Here is a 17,262-nt window from a genome sequence, read left to right on the forward strand (position 1 = left end):
CACGAGGGGTGATCAGACATTGGAATGGGCTGCCCAATGGAGGTGGTGGAGTCACCATCCCTGGTGTTGTTTAAGGAAAGGCACGATGTGGAACTTAGTGCCGTGGTCTTGTTGACACGGTGGACGCAGGTTGACGTGTTCAGTCACAGGTTGGACTTGATGATCTCAGGGCTCTTTTCCAGCCTAATTGATTTTGTGATTCTTGCAAAGGTTCCCAACCCCAAATTTCTGTAATTTCCTTGCAGATGGTCTCAGTCTGGTAAGAGTCTCTATATATTGTATCATACCTGTGGCAGGTAGTATTATACAGGCGACTTTAGAACCTCTGTGTTATACAAGAATGTGGCTTTGCACTTCCTTTGTTTTTTGTGTCAAAGCTCTCCTGACCCAAATTGATCCAATGTCATGAACTCTCAAATCTTATGCTGGAGCAAAGTGGCAGGGGGCCTCAGAACTTTCATCTTCAGTCCAGTCAGTTGTGAGCAGCCTGAAGATCAAAGTAACTTTTACTGCCTGTTTCTCAAAGGGATGATTTGATCTGGAGTGTAAATGGGATCTCTTTGGGCTGTGACAATCAATACTTGAGCCTTTTAATTATTTTCAATGGCCCTTGCTATCATTAATCACATAGTTGCCTGATTGTATCTCAGAATGATAGATTTTCCTGAGCGGTTCTGTCATTTCCCAGAATCAGAAGGTGCTGGTTGCTCCTACTTGTGATAATTTATCTTTCCTGAGCTCTTTAAGCATCCCTTCTGCAGACTGATGATTAGTCTCGTTTGGCCTGTGTTAGTGGAAAGTTTTCAAGGTCCCTCAGGTGTTCCTCTGTGCCACATAGTAGGAATGGCTGGGTTGTTTCTATCTGTCTTCTGGATAGAGAATCATTTCTATACTATGCTCCACCACAGTAAGCCATTTGTGTGAAGCTCCTGAACAGATGGTTTTCTCCATTGGGATCTCCTCAGGGATTGCACAGGATATTGTTGCTTTTATAGTGCAATATAAAAAGGGTCATTCCCTCAATGGCAAGTTAAATACAAAGTGGTCACTCTGGCAGAAAATTAGTGTATGCATTTCTCAACCGTCTGACTAGCAATAAGTTGGTTGTTTCTTTAGCTAAAGAACGTTTGATTAATTTAGCACAGGCTGGAAAACAATTAAATTCACAGGTTGCCTTAAGCTTTATCACTAATTTTCTCATCCCTACTGCACAGAGGTGAAGCATTGGCTTTGAGACAACTGGTAAGCTGACCAGTGCTTCTGTGGATTGAACTAATAGTAACACAGCCAAAACGGGTTGTCAGATGTTATACTAAGAGAGTGTGGCTGCTAATTTTTGCAGGACTGGAAGCAGAAAACACCTGACACCTATTCTGTAGTCTGTATTGTCTCCACAGCCAGTTACACTCAATGCTGTGAAGTGAACTGACAGCTTCCTAGATATTCCTCAGGGCCCTGCTAGGCGATGCTGTGGTGCAACACTTGAAATCAGCAAAGATGCTTCTGCTCAAAAGCCTGCTGACTACCCCATATGAAGTCAGCAAGCAGAAGGCCCTGAGGAGTGCAAGGATTTGTAGCTACTATTTATGGTTTTTATTTATGGTGTAGAAAGCTTGTAGGAAAAGGTGGGAACCAGTCTGGGTTTACAGTGAAAGACGTTTCTGAGGTTGACTGGATTCTGTACTCATACAGCATCTGTGAGGAATTAGATCCCCCTTCTTCAGTCTGCACATCCTGTCCCAATACTGATGCTACCTTGAGTTTGCATCTCCTCTCTGTCAGGTCTGAGATGATTGATCTAGGTGACCGCCAGGTGTCCAGGTATTCCTTGCAACCTAAATATTTCTGTGAACTAAGAAAATGGAGGCAGGTAAAGGAGTGTTCAAGAAGCTGAGCAAAACTGCCAGGTGGTTTTTTTTGTTGATCTGGGTTTGCTGATTATCTTATGTTGGCTCGTTTGTCCTTCCACAGCCTGCCAGCGAGGGTTCTACCGGCACTCCCTGGATGCTAAACGCTGCCTGAAGTGCCCCCCCAACAGCTTGTCCAACGAGTCAGGGGCTACGTCTTGTTCCTGCAATGCAGGCTTCTACCGAGCACCTTCGGAGGGCCAGAACGTTGCTTGCACCCGTGAGTTGCACACAGAAAGAAAGAACAACATCCATACAGGTTGGGAGGTGAACTTACTGAGAGCAGCACCACAGAGAGGAACCTGGGGGTACCGGTGGGTGAAAAATTGGGCGTGAGCTGGTAGTGTGAGCTTGCAGCCCAGAAAGACAAGGGTTAACCTGGACTGCATCAAAAGCGTGTGGCCAGCAGGATGAGGGAGGGGATTCTCTTCCTCCACACTGCTCTTGTGGAGGGCTGCATCCAGGTCTGGGGCCTCCAGTACAAGAGAGACATGGACCCATTGGATCAGGTCCAGAGGAGGGCCCTGGACCATCTTGTGGCCTTTCAATACTTTGTGGGGCCTGCAAGAAAGATGAAGAAAGAGTTTTTATACCAAGGCCTGTAGTAACAGCACAAGAGACAATGCTTTCAAACTGAAAGAGGGTAGACTTAGACTGGACATATGGAAGAAATTTTTTATGATGAGGGTGATGAGACACTGGAACAGGTCGTGGGGGCCCTATTGCTGTTCAAGGCCAGGTTGGAAGGGGCTTGGAGGAACCTGGTCTAGTGAAAGGTGTCCCTGCCCGTGGTGAGGGCGTTGAAACTAGAAGATCTTTAAGGTCTCATCCAACCCAAACAATTCTGTGATTCCATGAACAGTGATACAGGGGAAGAAACAAGACGTTGGAAAACAAGGATGAGAGATCAGAGAGGGAGAGGCTGGGGTGGAGAGAGGGTTCCATTTGAAATGCAGCAGCAGATGGGAAGCTGAACTTTGGGCATTAACAGCTGGACCTAACACTCCTTCTGTGCTCCCTGTAGGCCCACCCTCGGCTCCCCGCAATGTCAGCTTCTCCCTCATCGGCACCCAGCTGAGCCTGTGGTGGCAGCCGCCCAGTGACCACGGCGGGAGGAAGGACCTGACTTACACAGTCTTCTGCCAGCGCTGCCATTTCCTGTCCTGTGAGCCCTGTGAGGCTGGTGTGGTGTTCTCACCCAGTGCCTCTGGTCTCACGAAGCCTGCAGTGGATGTGGATGGCCTAGAAGCTTACACCAATTACACATTCACCGTGGAAGCCCATAATGGTGTCTCAGGAATGGGACCTGCTCCACAGAGAACTGCTCCAGCTGTCTGGGTCTCGGTTGGACATGCAGGTTAGCAGAAGCAGAGAGAACTTCTTCCTGCTCATCACGAAAAGGAAGAGGAATCTCTGTGAATAAGTTTCTCAATTTTCTCCTTCTGCCTGATACACGTTTGTATGGTATGATAAGCATTCTGAAGTACCTCTGCCTCTGGCAGGTAAAGTCCAATAGTCATATTCCTTGCAAATCAAAGTAGTAGTAATCATTATCCACCAAGAGCTATGAATCTGCCAAGAACTTAACAGAGGTGAGGAGGATGAAGCCCTCTCTGTCACAGAGCCTAAGTATTGTTACCTGTGTGACAGGAAGAATGAGTGAGGGCTGTGTCATGAAATATTTCCCATGACTCAGATATTGCAAAACACCAAACACAATAAAAACCCTGGTGTAACTGGAAAAAAAAGAAAAAAAAAAAAGGTTTTGAAAACATGGAGGGATGAGGATGTTAAATCTTGACACATTTCTGTAGGTTAGCTTCAGTCTGGCTAGTTTGGCTGTACTGTAAATACTTCCCAGAGCACCATGAAAAGTGATTATAGAAAAATGACATCACAGAGCTCAACGGCCCATGGTGCATTCCCTTGGTTCTAATTTAGTAACAAAATATGACTTTTCTTCCTGGTGCTATGTGGGGGCAGCGCAACTCTGAGCTAGAAAAGCAGAGCTACTTTTGGCTTGCCTCATCACTTCCTGATGATGATGAAGGACAAGGAGAGAACCAGGCTTAATTCCTCAGTCCTTGCAGACTCTTGAGAATTATCTTTTTATTCATGAACAGCTTGCATTTGCAGTCAGCTGAGAGAATTTGAGCACTGAGTTTCACTGTACCCTTATGCAATGCAGCTGCATTCATAAATCATTACATAGGATAGCCGTGCTACTGCTGCTGTAGGAACATAAAATCCTAACATTTTTTATTTCAAATTGGACACTTTCAGTGCAGTCGTGGAATAAATGTAATTTCTTGGGACACGGATTTTGTTTTGAGGGCCAAATAAAGTTATGCTTCCACTGTTAGGGCAGAAGCACACTGTTCACTGAAAGCAATTAAATACAGCCAGAGACCTAATTTTCCTTCCACCACACGAGAGAAAAATGACAGCGGCAATGAGACTCAGTTCCAGCTGCATGGTTTGACCAGAGCTTCTGGTGGAGGGGGGACGTAGTTTGCATTTTTTTTATATTCCTCCCTCATGTTCTCTGTTCTCTCCCACTGCAGCTCCAGTGACAGTATCCCAGTTTATTCTGACACAGAGAGATGACAGTAGTCTTTCTGTTTCTTGGCTTGCCCCACGGCAACGCAGCCGGACCTCAGTGGAGTATGAGGTCATGTTCTTTGAGAAGGTAAGGACTGCCTGATTTGCTCTTCCCCCTTTCTCCCAAAGGGGTGGAAGTGTCCTCTTGTTCAGCATGCATTTGTTACTTGATCCCGTTTGGTTCCTGCAGGGAGAGGAGGCACGTTACACAGTGAAGCACCTTCTTGAGCCGAATGTCACTCTGAGGGACCTGCAGCCAGACACAGCCTACCTGCTCCGTGTGAGATCCATCACACCCCTCGGGCCTGGGCCCTACTCCCCGGAGCAGGAATTTCGCACCCTTCCACCAGGTAAAGGACAAGCACTGGTATCTCATCTGGGAGAAAGGCACTTCCCCGTCAGATTGTATATTCTCATGGTGCACGGATCTCTTTTTTGCGTTCTGCTGGCTGTAAGGCAAGACACCGCTCTCCTGAGTTCCTTGTCACCAGAGCCAAGCCCGTTGCTTTGTAAAGACAAAAGGCATTTTTCTTGTTTCCGTGCTGTCTTACAAAATTTGCCTGCACTTTCCCCTTTAGACCCGATCAGTTTCATTTCAGTATGTTGTACTGGCACAGTATTTCACCAGACCTTCATTTCGTTCTTGAAAGACATTTTAATTTTGGCTAATGTTTCTAAGTTTGAATGCTGGTCAAATGATTACCATATGCCTCCTTTTGTGTGCCAGTTACTAGTGAAAAGGAGAACTCAGAGGACCTCAGCACTATTTTTTTCTAGCTTTATCAGTTCTACTGTATGTAGGCCAGCTCCTGAATGTAGCTCTGCTCAAAGAGATGATATGTGCCACTGAAAAAAGTTCTTCACTGCAGTACAATTTGTAGAAGGCCAAGCTGTCAGGGCCACAAGAAGATCTTTCTCCTGTGTCAAAGAACATCTTACATAGGCCTGACATCCAACCTCCTCTTTCCCTGGGTCACCCAGAAACTTCCCCTTAATCTAAAGTTTTCTGTAATGGAATTTGCTCTCTCTTCATTCCACAGACCCCTGTTGACCCTATAGATAACTTTAGAGATACACGTATTGAAGTGCTTCATTTGAAAGACTAATTTTTTTGTAATGAAATAAGGACACAAGGAAGAAAGCTAAGGCATACCTTTATGTAACTAAGTAGTTAAATTAACAGTGTTAAAGCTGATAAGGAGTTGGATACCATTACTGGAATATAGAAGTTGGGCCCTTTTTGCCACCAGGAGCTTTTGGTAAAATCTTCATGAAGTCACGGTGACAAATGATGATAAAAAATGATATTTAACCAATTAAATAATGTACTACAAAGATCCTATGAAAAAGATGTAAATGAGCATGCACAATTGTTTTGATTAAGGAAGAATAAGTTAGAAAATACTTTCATCAATATTATGCTTTATTTCAAATGAAAGTTGATCACCTTATCATGCCAAGACAAAGGTATTTTGAATATGAAAGGGATTAAAAAGAAGTACCAGCGAGGTTTCATTTGATGAGAGTTCTTGTTTGATAATACTAGGAACATTTTTTAGCTGTTATAGTCTACGAATATTAGTGTATAAGGATTTTCAAGGAGTGGCAATTCTTTATTTAAATCTGATTTTGATAATTTAGATCCCTTAAATTCCTGCAGAAATCCTATGTATCTAAAATCTTGTCCATTTTGTTAATCAAGATATTATTTCACCTTCCAAATCTTTTTGATTTTAACAAAACAAGGATATTAGCTCTGTCTCTTGGTTTCTGCTTAACTAAGCTGGTGATTTTTAATAATTTTAGTGGGATGAGTCAGAGGAAGAATAACTAGTGTTAATTAGACTTTATGGATGCTGACCATTGGACTAGATGTTAGGAAACACTTCCCCACACAGTTCTGTGTATCATCTGTTCCTCGCTTTAAAATCTGCTCATTTATTTAAAAAAAAAAAAATATTTGGAGGTTTTCTTTCTTCTGGTGTTTTCTTAAATTTCTTTTGGGAAAATATTAAAAAGAGGTAGATTCTTGTTGCTTCTCCATTAATGCATTTCAAGTTCTTCTTTTTTTTTTTTTTTAAATTATGGGAAATAAGTTTTAAAAAGACCAGCAGAGGTAATGTAGCATTTTCTCTGATTAATTTAAATGTACATTGTAGAAATGCCTAGCTTTAGCTTGAGAACGCAAATGGAAGGAGACAGCCTGTATTATGTGAACACTATCTGAAAGCTATCCAATCACAGAATGAAACCACCTGATGCTCAGTTTTGAGAAAACAGAAATATGATAGACTGCAAGTTTGTAAGTCAGTACTCATTTCAGTAGTCCTAAGCAGTGAGGGGCTTTTGTTAGGGTGATTAAGCAAAGGACCAGCCCCAGATATTGGTGGGAGGGGAGCACATAATTAATTTCATAAACAAGAAGAGAGTCACTTTAGACTGTTGGGGAAAATCATGTCTTTGCTTTGCCATAGTTTAAATCAGCTACTGAGCAGGAAGAAGGGCCTGATCTGAAAGGATTATTGGACAGGAGTGTGAGGGAGGAAAAATCTGTTCTTAGTTTTTGAAAGTGTCATGGAATATAAGTAGGAAACCAGACACAGGGATGAGTTACTCAACTGGAAGACCAAGACTGTAGATAAGAGTCAAGCATATAACCACCAGAAGGTGCTCAATGCCCATGAATAACAGTGTGATAGGCCTCCCATATGGTGGCTCGGCTGCCTGGAAGACAAGTGGCTGTAACTTGCTTAATGCCATTAACTGGTAGAAGCTGGTTGGTATGTTCCAGACAAATAGATATTGGTCTTTCAAGTGATATGGCCTCTCTCTTTGTTTCTGCAGACACGGGAGCTCTGTCTGGTGGAGTCGTAGTCGCTATTACCATAGGAGTCCTCCTATTTATTGCGCTAATTGTGGGATTTTTCATGTTTAGGCGAAAGTAAGTATTGATTTTTGTTATTGAAAAAGGTATAGATGTAGGAATAGGGAGCCATGGGAGCTTGAGAAAGCGAGGCCCTGATTTCTTGCAGGATATTTTATATGTAGAAGCTAGTCAGAGAAGAAAAGCACCTGCGTGCTGCAGCAAGATGGAAAGGGTCTCAGTAAATAATTTTGATTAGCAGGATTGGAGGGATTGACACTGTAAGATAATGTTTGCTGTTGGGAACAGAGGAATATGTCATGATTTCTCAGCTTTGTTATAATTCAGCAGTATCGTATTGTTGTCATGACAGAGGAATAAAAACATTGTTATGGTACAATCATTCCTATAGCTGCTGACCAGTTGAGGGGTAATACATGTATCCAGTCATTTCAGACCATTTTTCATATGCCATTACTGTTGGGGTCCTCTACCCATATACAGAATTCTGCTTTCCTTCTCAATGTCTATGAGGCTGCTATTGCTTGGTTTTAAGAAGATCAGATATCCTACTGAAAGCATACAGAAAACATGAAATAAACGTAAATTCATCTGTAACTCAGCACAAAACTCCCTGTATGAAAACAAAGCTCCATTTCTAAACATTAATGAAGCATCACATTTTATTGCCAGCTGTACTTTTCCAAGGGGGTGCAATGTCTGGTTCCACTTTGCTCTGTGCTACCCTGAACTCTGTCCCTAACCAACTAGGGAAGACACCTTGGAAGTCTTTGCTATCTGCTGACCATTTTATTTTTATGGCTCTTTGTGATGTTCCAGGAGGGCTCGTCGGAGACATGCACGGCCAGATTACAATACTTCAGGCTTTGAGCGAGGTGAGGTTCAAAGGGGTAATAAAACCAGGGGGAAGCCTAGAATGTGTTGGAAGGAATGAAAAGAAACATTAGCCTGAAACCAGACACTGGCGTGGCTTTTCTGATGTAATTTGCTTCTTCCCACAACAATTCTACTCTTCAGCGTAGGTTTGGTAGATTGTTTTACTGCCGTTGTCAGAAGCCCATGTATTCACTTCTGCTTTTGTACTTATGCTTTTAAAAGGTTGTCCAAAGAGTTGGCAGGTTAATTAGCAAATGTGTTTCCCTTTACCACAGAGAAGGTCTGGTTGAAACCCTATGTAGACCTGCAACCATATGATGACCCCAGCAGAGGGGTGCTGGAGTTCACTAAGGAACTGGACGTCTCTTGTGTCACTATGGAAAATGTGATTGGAGAGGGTGAGTTACTTATTGCTCTTCCTATATTTCAGTTTCCCCACACTGTTGTTTTGCTGCCTATCCTCGAGTTCATTTGTGACATTTTGCCTCTGGTCGTCTTCAGGGGAGTTTGGGGAGGTCTATCGTGGGTCCCTGCGACTCCAGGGGAAAGAACGTATCGTGGTTGCCATCAAGACTCTGAAGTCGACTTATTCAGACTCACAGTGGTGGAACTTTCTGCGTGAAGCAACAATTATGGGGCAGTTCAATCACCCGAACATTGTGCGTCTGGAGGGAGTTGTCACCAAAAGTAAGTGAGAGTGTGTGTGTGAGAGAGATAGTCCTGGGATGAGAGCAAAAACTGGCACGTTTCTCAGGCCTTTCTTAGAGAGTTTGCTGTCAGAGAGGCTGTTCTGGGAGAAGACAGGCATTGTCATGTCAGAGAATGAGGAAAGGAGGAGAGATATGGATTTCCAGCAAAGTCCTGAGGTGTTAGGAGGGATCTTCTAGGGCTGGTGAGTGGATGAGAAGTTGGGATAGTGTGAGGGATGCTGCAGGGTCATATGTGCAATACAGGGAGGACTACAAGATCATTGGGAATGTGTAAGGAGAAGGGGCAGCCAGCTGTGCCAGTGGAGTGGTGGTATTAGCTGGGGTTGGACATGGTTCTCTGTGTTGGGGAATATAGAGACTATTGGAAGGCCTGAGTAGGAGAAATTGAAAAAGCTGAAACCCTCTTGTCTTCCTCAAGGGAGGCCAATGATGATCATCACTGAGTATATGGAAAATGGAGCACTGGATACCTTCCTTCGGGTGAGAAACTCCAATCTCTAATAGGCTTGTGTACTACCAGAACTTATACTTGACCTGGATTTGGGGCCCTAAAATAAAACTACAAAAAAGATCCAGACATCCACTTACTTTCTGCTTACTGACATTTCCAGTGTCAGCAGCAGAAGCTTAATGCCATGTGCTTTGTTCAGAGACAAGAGTGGCAGCTTTGGTAGTTGAAATGCAGCTGCTTAATGATGACTGGAGACCATCACCAGCCCCTTAGTGAGAACCTGTTGGGGCCTTTGGGCTGCAGCATTGCCTTTTTGCTTGTTCACCACTGTCCGCTTTTGTATGTTGATTAGGTCAGTGACTAGAAACCAAGCGGATCGATGTCACTTCTCTTACTTCTTCTTCCATGCAGGAGAATGAGGAAAAATTTAGCCCTGTGCAGCTTGTGAGCATGCTGCAGGGAATAGCCTCTGGCATGACCTACCTTTCAGAACACAATTACGTGCACCGGGATCTGGCTGCTCGCAACATCCTGGTAACACGCAGCCTCCAATGCAAGGTGTCTGACTTCGGTCTCTCCCGAATTTTGGAGAATGACGCAGAGGGAACGTATGAAACCAAGGTAACGCAGACCCAGTCTTTCAGCCTTGTGAATTAACTGTTGGCTCTGAGAAAAACTTGTAGTAAAATTGCAAGTCATGGTGTGGAGGGTTCAGAAGGTTGTACTTTTGTCTCTGGGGTCCATGTTGATTTTGTTTGCTAAGAATTTCAGAAGAACTGTGCTGTTAAAATGAGAAGCAAAATAGGAGGTCTGATCTCTTGGACTCAGTTACTAAATCTAGCTTTGAAGATAACCTTGCTGTGATCAGAGTTTTGGATTAGAGTCATCTCCATGTCTCTTTCAATGAAAGTTCCGGTAATTCTAATGTGTGGTGTCCTTCAAAACAGGGCTGTGACTGGTGTCAGGCTCTTACTCCCACAGCAGAGATTTTGTGTAGCATTCAGCTAAACAGAGGGCTTAAACTCATTTACTTTCCAAGAATATTTCTCTCTTTTTGAGAAATTTCCCTGGGGTGATTACATGTCATTTCAAATGAAGCGGGCTCAATCTCTCTCAACCGCTTTTTAAGGTCCTCACATGAAAACACTGGAGAAATACAGCTCAATTATACATGCTGAATACACTATGTTTCTGCTCTTTTACAGGGTGGTAAGATCCCTATCCGATGGACAGCCCCAGAGGCCATTGCTCATCGCATTTTCACCTCAGCCAGTGATGTCTGGAGCTTTGGAATCGTCATGTGGGAGGTGCTGTCATTTGGTGACAAGCCATATGGGCACATGACCAATCAAGAGGTAACAGACACTGAGTTCAAGAGCTGATTTAAAAAATAAACGAGACATGTGGGAAAAACTTTTGTAGATCTCCCTCACCCTGCAGTCTTGACTTTCTTTTGAACACATAACTACTGTGTTTCCCTCCCTGGTAAAAATCAGTGCAACCAAGTCAAGGGCAGTAAGTATAGAGGTGTCAACAGCAGTAAGCCAAATTCAAGGGTGTTTAAATCAGCCATGGCATTTTGATCAGGAGGTACTTTCTATTGGTTTTGTTTTCTCCTTCCTCTGGTTCTGGTGCATTATGTCTGGTCTCATTCTAGGCTCAGCATGTGCTGTTAAAATTATTCTTCAGAGTATGGTTCCCCTTCTCTCACTATGCCTGTGCCAGGGCCATTTGGTCCTCGCTTTTCCTCACTTCTCATAAGCATGTCCTGAGTGACAAATGGGAGGTAAACTAGTAAAGGACTGAAAATAAATGCATATGCCACTTAAGCTTTCGGCATCCCTTAAGTGTCTTGATCCTGTGCCATGCTGCCCAAACCCTGTGCCATACACATGTAATCTGCACCTTCCCTGAGTGCACATTGTGAAGTGGTGAATGGCTGCTCCAAGAGCTCTCTGGCTCCTCCTCTGCACTCTCTGCTCTTGGCCAGATTTCTCTGTGTCCTCTCTGCAGGTGATGAAATGTTTAGAGGATGGGTACCGGCTCCCTCCTCCTGTGGATTGCCCATCCATCCTCTATGAACTCATGAAGAGTTGCTGGTCACACGATCGGATGAGGCGGCCTCATTTTCAGGAAATCCGGGCACAGCTGCAACATTTCATCTCGAGTCCCCAGCTCCTTCGGCCTGTAGCAGACTTTGATCCCAGGTAAGCAGGCTGTCACCAGAGGAGGAGGGGTTAACTGGGACACTTCACCTCCCTGTCCCCAGCAGGAGGAGTGGCAGCGTGAGCAATGCAGACTGGAAAGAAGCACCTCGAGTGCTCTGTGTGCAGAAGATAGCGGTCATCTCTGTCTCCAGAGGGGAGAGAGCGCCGAGCCACATTAGTTGGCTCAGCCCTGGCAGAGGGTGCTTGCTTCCCCTTTGGTTACTGTCTCCTAGTGCTGTCCATTTCAGGTGGCTGCCTGGCTAACAAAGGGTGTTTGTATCTCCAGGGTGACGCTCCGTCTCCCCAGCTGCAGTGGGTCTGATGGGATCCCCTACCGATCCATCCCCGAGTGGCTGGAATCCATTCGCATGAAGCGCTACATCTCCAACTTCCGCACCGCCGGCCTGGACACCATGGAGTCCATTCTGGAGCTCACTGCTGAGTAAGTGCAGGCCAGGTTCCCTCAAGGAGCTGTGCTACAAGTAGCAGGCTCATCCCTGTGCGACCCCAACCATCACTCATATTTATTTGGAAGGCTTCTCTCCATCCATACTCGTGCAGTTAAATGGAAGTGGACTGGCTTCTTGACCTGAAAGGGAAGAATCAGCCCAGAACTGGGAGCGGCCCAAACTGTGAGACTAATTCCCCCAACTATCCATGTCCATGCTTGAGGCTTTTCAGGGGTCTTCAGCTGCTCTGGACTCCTATCAGACACAAACAGCAAGGGGAAAGAATAGATGTCAAACAGATCTCTTAGCTGACCGTCTCCCCACCCTTGTAGGACTTTGTAAGATAATTTCCTTGCCACAGACTCGATGTAGACTAGTGATATACTCCCCACTCCATCAGCCAGGCACTGTTGTGTCATAGAACAAATCTTTCTGGGCTCAGAAGGATGCAGAACACAGCTGTGTTATTTTGTCAGGGATGCGCAGCCAGATCCAACCAGGGCAGTTACTTGGAACAAATGAGCAGGCACAGACCTGCTGAAGGGTTGAGACATGGCCCCTATCACAAGCTGATTTAATCACAAGTCCTGATTTACTGGGAGCACAGGCCTAGCCACGAGGTGGAAAGAGGTCCGTTGACCGGGTGGACAGAGAGACCCAGGGAATGGCAGGAGTATCTAAAAGTTTGTTCCCTCTAGAGAAAAGGTAGGTGTGTTAGGAGGCATTGAGGAAAATGAAGCTTTCTGAACTAATGCTTGGTAACTGTTTCTGCCCTTACCCCACCCTCATCCCTAAGGAACACGAATAGCAATTAATTTTTTCTTTTCTTTTCCCATTTCCTTCAGGGACTTGAAACAGATGGGAGTGTCACTTCCAGGCCACCAAAAGAGGATCTTGTGCAGCATCCAAGGCTTTAAGGAGTGATCAGTTGTTGCATTCTTAAGCTTGAAAAATGCCCATCCTTACCAGATATCACTTGGAATCATTCCTATGGCAATTGCTTCCAAATGAGTGACTGGACAAGCAAAGCAAAACAACCAGAACTGAAAAACCTCGTGAGGCAACACCACCTGCTTTCATTTCTGTTCCCCTTTGCTTTAGCTCTGCAGCAGCCATCAGTATGTTTCAGAGCACTGGTCTTAGAAGCTGTTCTCTGTCTTCTGCAGTCCACTTTGTGCAGCACTAAGTAGGCCCTGTAGTCCACATAGTGGAGTTTCAGACCCTCAGTATATCACATGGAATACAAAGCGGGTGGAGGGTGGTGGATAATGTTTTAAGATTGGAGGTGAGGGTTTGAGATACACTTGGACATTCAGGGAGCAGGTGCAAGAATAAAGACAGGTAGAGACAGGGCTCATTCACTCCTTGGCATACATTTCTTCTCACTTCAGCACCCTTCTGTCTTCCTTATTTTGCATCAGGAACAAACTATTCAGGCCTTCACAAGGCTGCTGGTAAGGCATATATATTTTTAATGCAGCTATTCTTGCTGTGAACACCACCCTGTGGTGTACTTCTTTGTTTGGAGAAGAAACTGGGAGTAGAAGCGCACCCCGCTGTAACTTGTGTGATCACATCACCTCAGCATGTTGCTGTTTTGCACGTGCACACTTCAGGGCGGAGATTCACATCTCTCCAAACCGCTTAATACCTTTTCTTATGCCGTGGACAGAAAACCCTTTACGTATCCATTTTTCTCTGCCCCTTTTTAAAAGAGACAATAGTCTTGTTTGGCTGGAATAGGGTATTTGTAACAGAAAAATGTGTAGGTGGTCTGTCTTACTCCTTCTCTGTGGAGGAAATGTTATTATTTATCAGATCTCAAGACAGTTATAGTCTGTAAATAATATTTTGTAAATAAACCTGTGGCAGAGCAGGCAGTGTTGGAATTCTTTGGCTTATTTCAAATGTGATTGAGACCTTTGGCATACATATTATAAGTCCCAGCAGGGTCCTTACATCCAGCTTTAGTTGTTTCAGCCAATGGTCTTTGTCCACTTAACTGCAGATGTAACATCCAAGTGCAATTGCATTAGGATTAAAGGATACCTTTGCAGCTGGTCACTTCTGATTTTTTTCTTTCAACCCATTTACAGGCATATTTATCTAACATCCGAGTCCATTGTTTTACACATCCTGTGATTATTTCTAAATCATAAATATTAGCAACTACTGCTGTGTTTGATGAAATTCATGTGAGTAGTACTTCTTTCTCCTGCAGACTACTGTCCAGGGGAAAGAAAAAGTCTCACTGATGTTCCTAAGACCTCCTCCCACTCCGGAAGAGTAGCTACCTCAAGATTTATTTTACAAGTCTAGGCTGGTGAAGGTTAAGTGCTGCACATTCAGCAATGTGACTTGCTAGAGATAACAGTGTTTCCATAACTGCAACCTGATGCAAGACACAGACCATGGCTACCCAAGTCACTGTAGCTATAGCAAGAAAGGGAGCTGAAAAGCAAAGCTCTGAGGTTTTCGTATATCAGTCTTATTAATAGGTGTCTTTAACATGAAGTACAGGTAACCAGTAAAGTTGCTACCTGGCAGACACCCAAGCTAGCAGATAAGCCCTGATGAGGCTGCCATGTGATTGTGAGCTTGTGTCATGCACGTGTAAACTTTGGCCTGTCAGTGCAGGTGATTGAGAATGGGAGTGGTTGATACATCTAGGTGCGTGTGCTGCCACGCAGAGGGACCTTAATAGCGGGGAGAAATGAGAAGAGAGGACATTTAGGACATTGAACCAAGGGACAGGCAGAGCCTCACGACTGGGGAGGAACAGTCTCATGGGCCAGTACAAGCTGGGGTCTGGAAGGCAGCTTTGCAGGAAAGGACTTGCAGTCACTGTGAAAGTTGCACCTGAGCCCTTTAGCAAAAGACAACAGTACCTGGCCTGCATTTCAGCCAATGCATCACCAGTAACTGGAAGGAGGCAATTATTCCTCTTTATTTAAGCATTGGTCAGACACCCGATGTGTTGTGTCAAATTTTGGGGTCCCCAGTACAGACAAGGATATAAACTTAATGGAGCAAGTCCAGTGAAAGGCCACTGTGGTTTTGAAGGAATTAGAGCACCTGACATACAGGGAGAGTCTGAGAGAGCTGGAGGCTGTTCAGCCTCAAGAGGAGAATGTTTGGGTGGCTTTTATCATTGTGTGTAAATACCTGATGGGAATAAAAGAGGAGCCAGACACTCCTCAGTGGTATCCGGTGAAAGAAGCAGCAGTGAGAACACACCAAAATGCAGTAAATTCCATTTGAAGGTGAGAAAAAAAACTTACAGTGAGAGTTGTTAATGTTGGAACAGATTATCCAGGTCTCATCCTTTAAGGTATTAAAAAGCAAACTGCTCTGGTTGACATGCTCTAAGCAGGGAGGTCGCCTCCAAGTGTTAGGAGCTGCTGAATCAGCTGGCCTGGTAGAGAAGAGGCTGTTCAGTTCCATGTCCTCAGGGCACAGCCAGTAGCAAGCCTGAGCATGTATTCCCAATAGGCACTCATGCACAGAAAATCCCCGAGTCTATAATGTGTGCACGTATATAAACGCACACACACTGTACATGACTGGCCGGAGGCAGAGAGCACAGCAGACATGCAAGCACTGCACAAACAGCCTAATCCTCTTCCCGCCTCTGGCTGATCAGGATGAACCTGTTGGAGGGAAACACACACATGTGCACTGTGGATCCCTCTAGTGCCAGAGCCCAGCCATCCTGCAGCTCGCCCCAATGCCCCGGAGCCTGAGCTGCTCTCCTCAGTTGCTGGCAAAACCTCGAGGTCTGCAGCCCTGCTGCAGCGGTGGGCATGCAGACATGCACACGCACACCCTGGAGTCCTCCAGGAGTTAGCCTTAGATACTGGCTCTACCCAGCAGCTGACTCCAGGATTTCCTGGTCTCCCAGTGTCCTCACACACAGATGCAAACTTCTCTTTCAGCTGGACTCCAGACTCCAAGGGTAGCTCCCAGGAGAGCTTGAGCAGCTGACTCACACATGTCTTCACAGCATTCAGCCAGACACACAACCATGCTATGTCCTGGCTGTCTAATCTCTTACCTCACCAACAACTCTTGACTCGATTTTGCTGGCAGTAACATACACAATATATATGCATGCACTCAGGTCTGTCCAGCTGCTGGCGTTTAGATCCACTTGCACAGAACAGATTCCATGCACAGGGAACCAAACCAAAAAAAAAGCTATTATGAAGACAGGACACACTGCACTGATGACACACAGGGCAAGGCCAGACAAGAGTACTGTGTACGTGCAGCCACCTCCTTCTGTGCCCTTTTCCTGACAGTTTTTCCCAGGGTGCTTCCAATCCTTGATCACTCCTGTTCCCTGCCTTTGATCTCCCCCTACACATCCCATGCCCCCCAGAGGAGAACCCATGCTTTAACCCACAAGGTAATCCCTTCCCATTGACTCCACTGGATAGGTCTCCTACCCAGACACCAAGGCTATGGCCCCTCTGATAGCTCTGGGAGGAGAAGAATCTGTGCTTCTCTACCCCAGCATTGTTCTCTGCACTCCTTGGTGTTTGTGGGCACAAGCTTTTAGTGACATGGTCTAGAAACAACCTCTCACAACAATACTTATGAATTAGCAACAACTACAGTAAGAAAAATAAATATATGATTTGTTTATCCCTACTCATTCTATAGAAAACCTCAAGATATTTAGTGGATCAATTTGCAAGGAGACATTAAAGATTTTCCCTGAACTGGCAAGAGATCAAGAGTAGGTTTCATGTCTCTGAAGTGTAGAAACATTGGTGCTTACCAGGAAGAGGAGATTCACTGGCAGTGACCATCACAGTAGCATGCTTAGAACTATAAACATCAAGGACACTTTCTGAGAAGCAAGAGTTAGGGACAAAGCAAACAAAGTGTGCCCTTTTATTACAATCCACTTCCATCTCACTGGAATACCCACCTCTGAGTGATACATGAAGCAGAACTACAATATTGCTGTACTGAACTGCAGTCTTCCGCTGCTTTAAATGAGAGCTACTCTTCAGGCATAGAAAAACAGAAGTCTGGAAAGAAGACCAAGAGGTGGAGAGAGAAAGGCCACGTTCTCTCTGAAGGGTGGGTGGAATAGCCTTATATGCATTAGGCAATGTATAAAAAAGCTATACAATGGCTGTTCCACTGCCAAAGACAGCAACTCTCAC

At 44.9% G+C, this 17,262-nt stretch overlaps 1 protein-coding gene across 3 annotated transcripts in view; it reads left to right on the forward strand.

Moving 5' to 3' along the window:
- Positions 1–13,961, forward strand: part of EPHA1 (EPH receptor A1) — a 33,822-nt gene extending 19,861 nt beyond the window's left edge. For all 3 annotated transcript variants that reach the window (XM_040055596.2, XM_040055597.2, XM_058419298.1), the window contains 14 exons: positions 1,972–2,127; positions 2,932–3,264; positions 4,472–4,596; positions 4,699–4,858; positions 7,353–7,449; positions 8,212–8,267; positions 8,544–8,666; positions 8,770–8,955; positions 9,397–9,458; positions 9,841–10,050; positions 10,635–10,784; positions 11,443–11,636; positions 11,923–12,078; positions 12,931–13,961. In XM_040055596.2, coding sequence (XP_039911530.1) covers positions 1,972–2,127; positions 2,932–3,264; positions 4,472–4,596; positions 4,699–4,858; positions 7,353–7,449; positions 8,212–8,267; positions 8,544–8,666; positions 8,770–8,955; positions 9,397–9,458; positions 9,841–10,050; positions 10,635–10,784; positions 11,443–11,636; positions 11,923–12,078; positions 12,931–13,009 — 2,087 coding nt within the window. In that variant the 3' untranslated portion in view covers positions 13,010–13,961. The remainder of the gene's footprint in view (positions 1–1,971; positions 2,128–2,931; positions 3,265–4,471; positions 4,597–4,698; positions 4,859–7,352; positions 7,450–8,211; positions 8,268–8,543; positions 8,667–8,769; positions 8,956–9,396; positions 9,459–9,840; positions 10,051–10,634; positions 10,785–11,442; positions 11,637–11,922; positions 12,079–12,930) is intronic.
- The last annotated feature ends 3,301 nt before the right edge of the window (positions 13,962–17,262 follow it).

The sequence above is a fragment of the Hirundo rustica genome, chromosome 2 (assembly GCF_015227805.2).
Source record: "Hirundo rustica isolate bHirRus1 chromosome 2, bHirRus1.pri.v3, whole genome shotgun sequence".
NCBI lineage: Eukaryota > Metazoa > Chordata > Aves > Passeriformes > Hirundinidae > Hirundo > Hirundo rustica.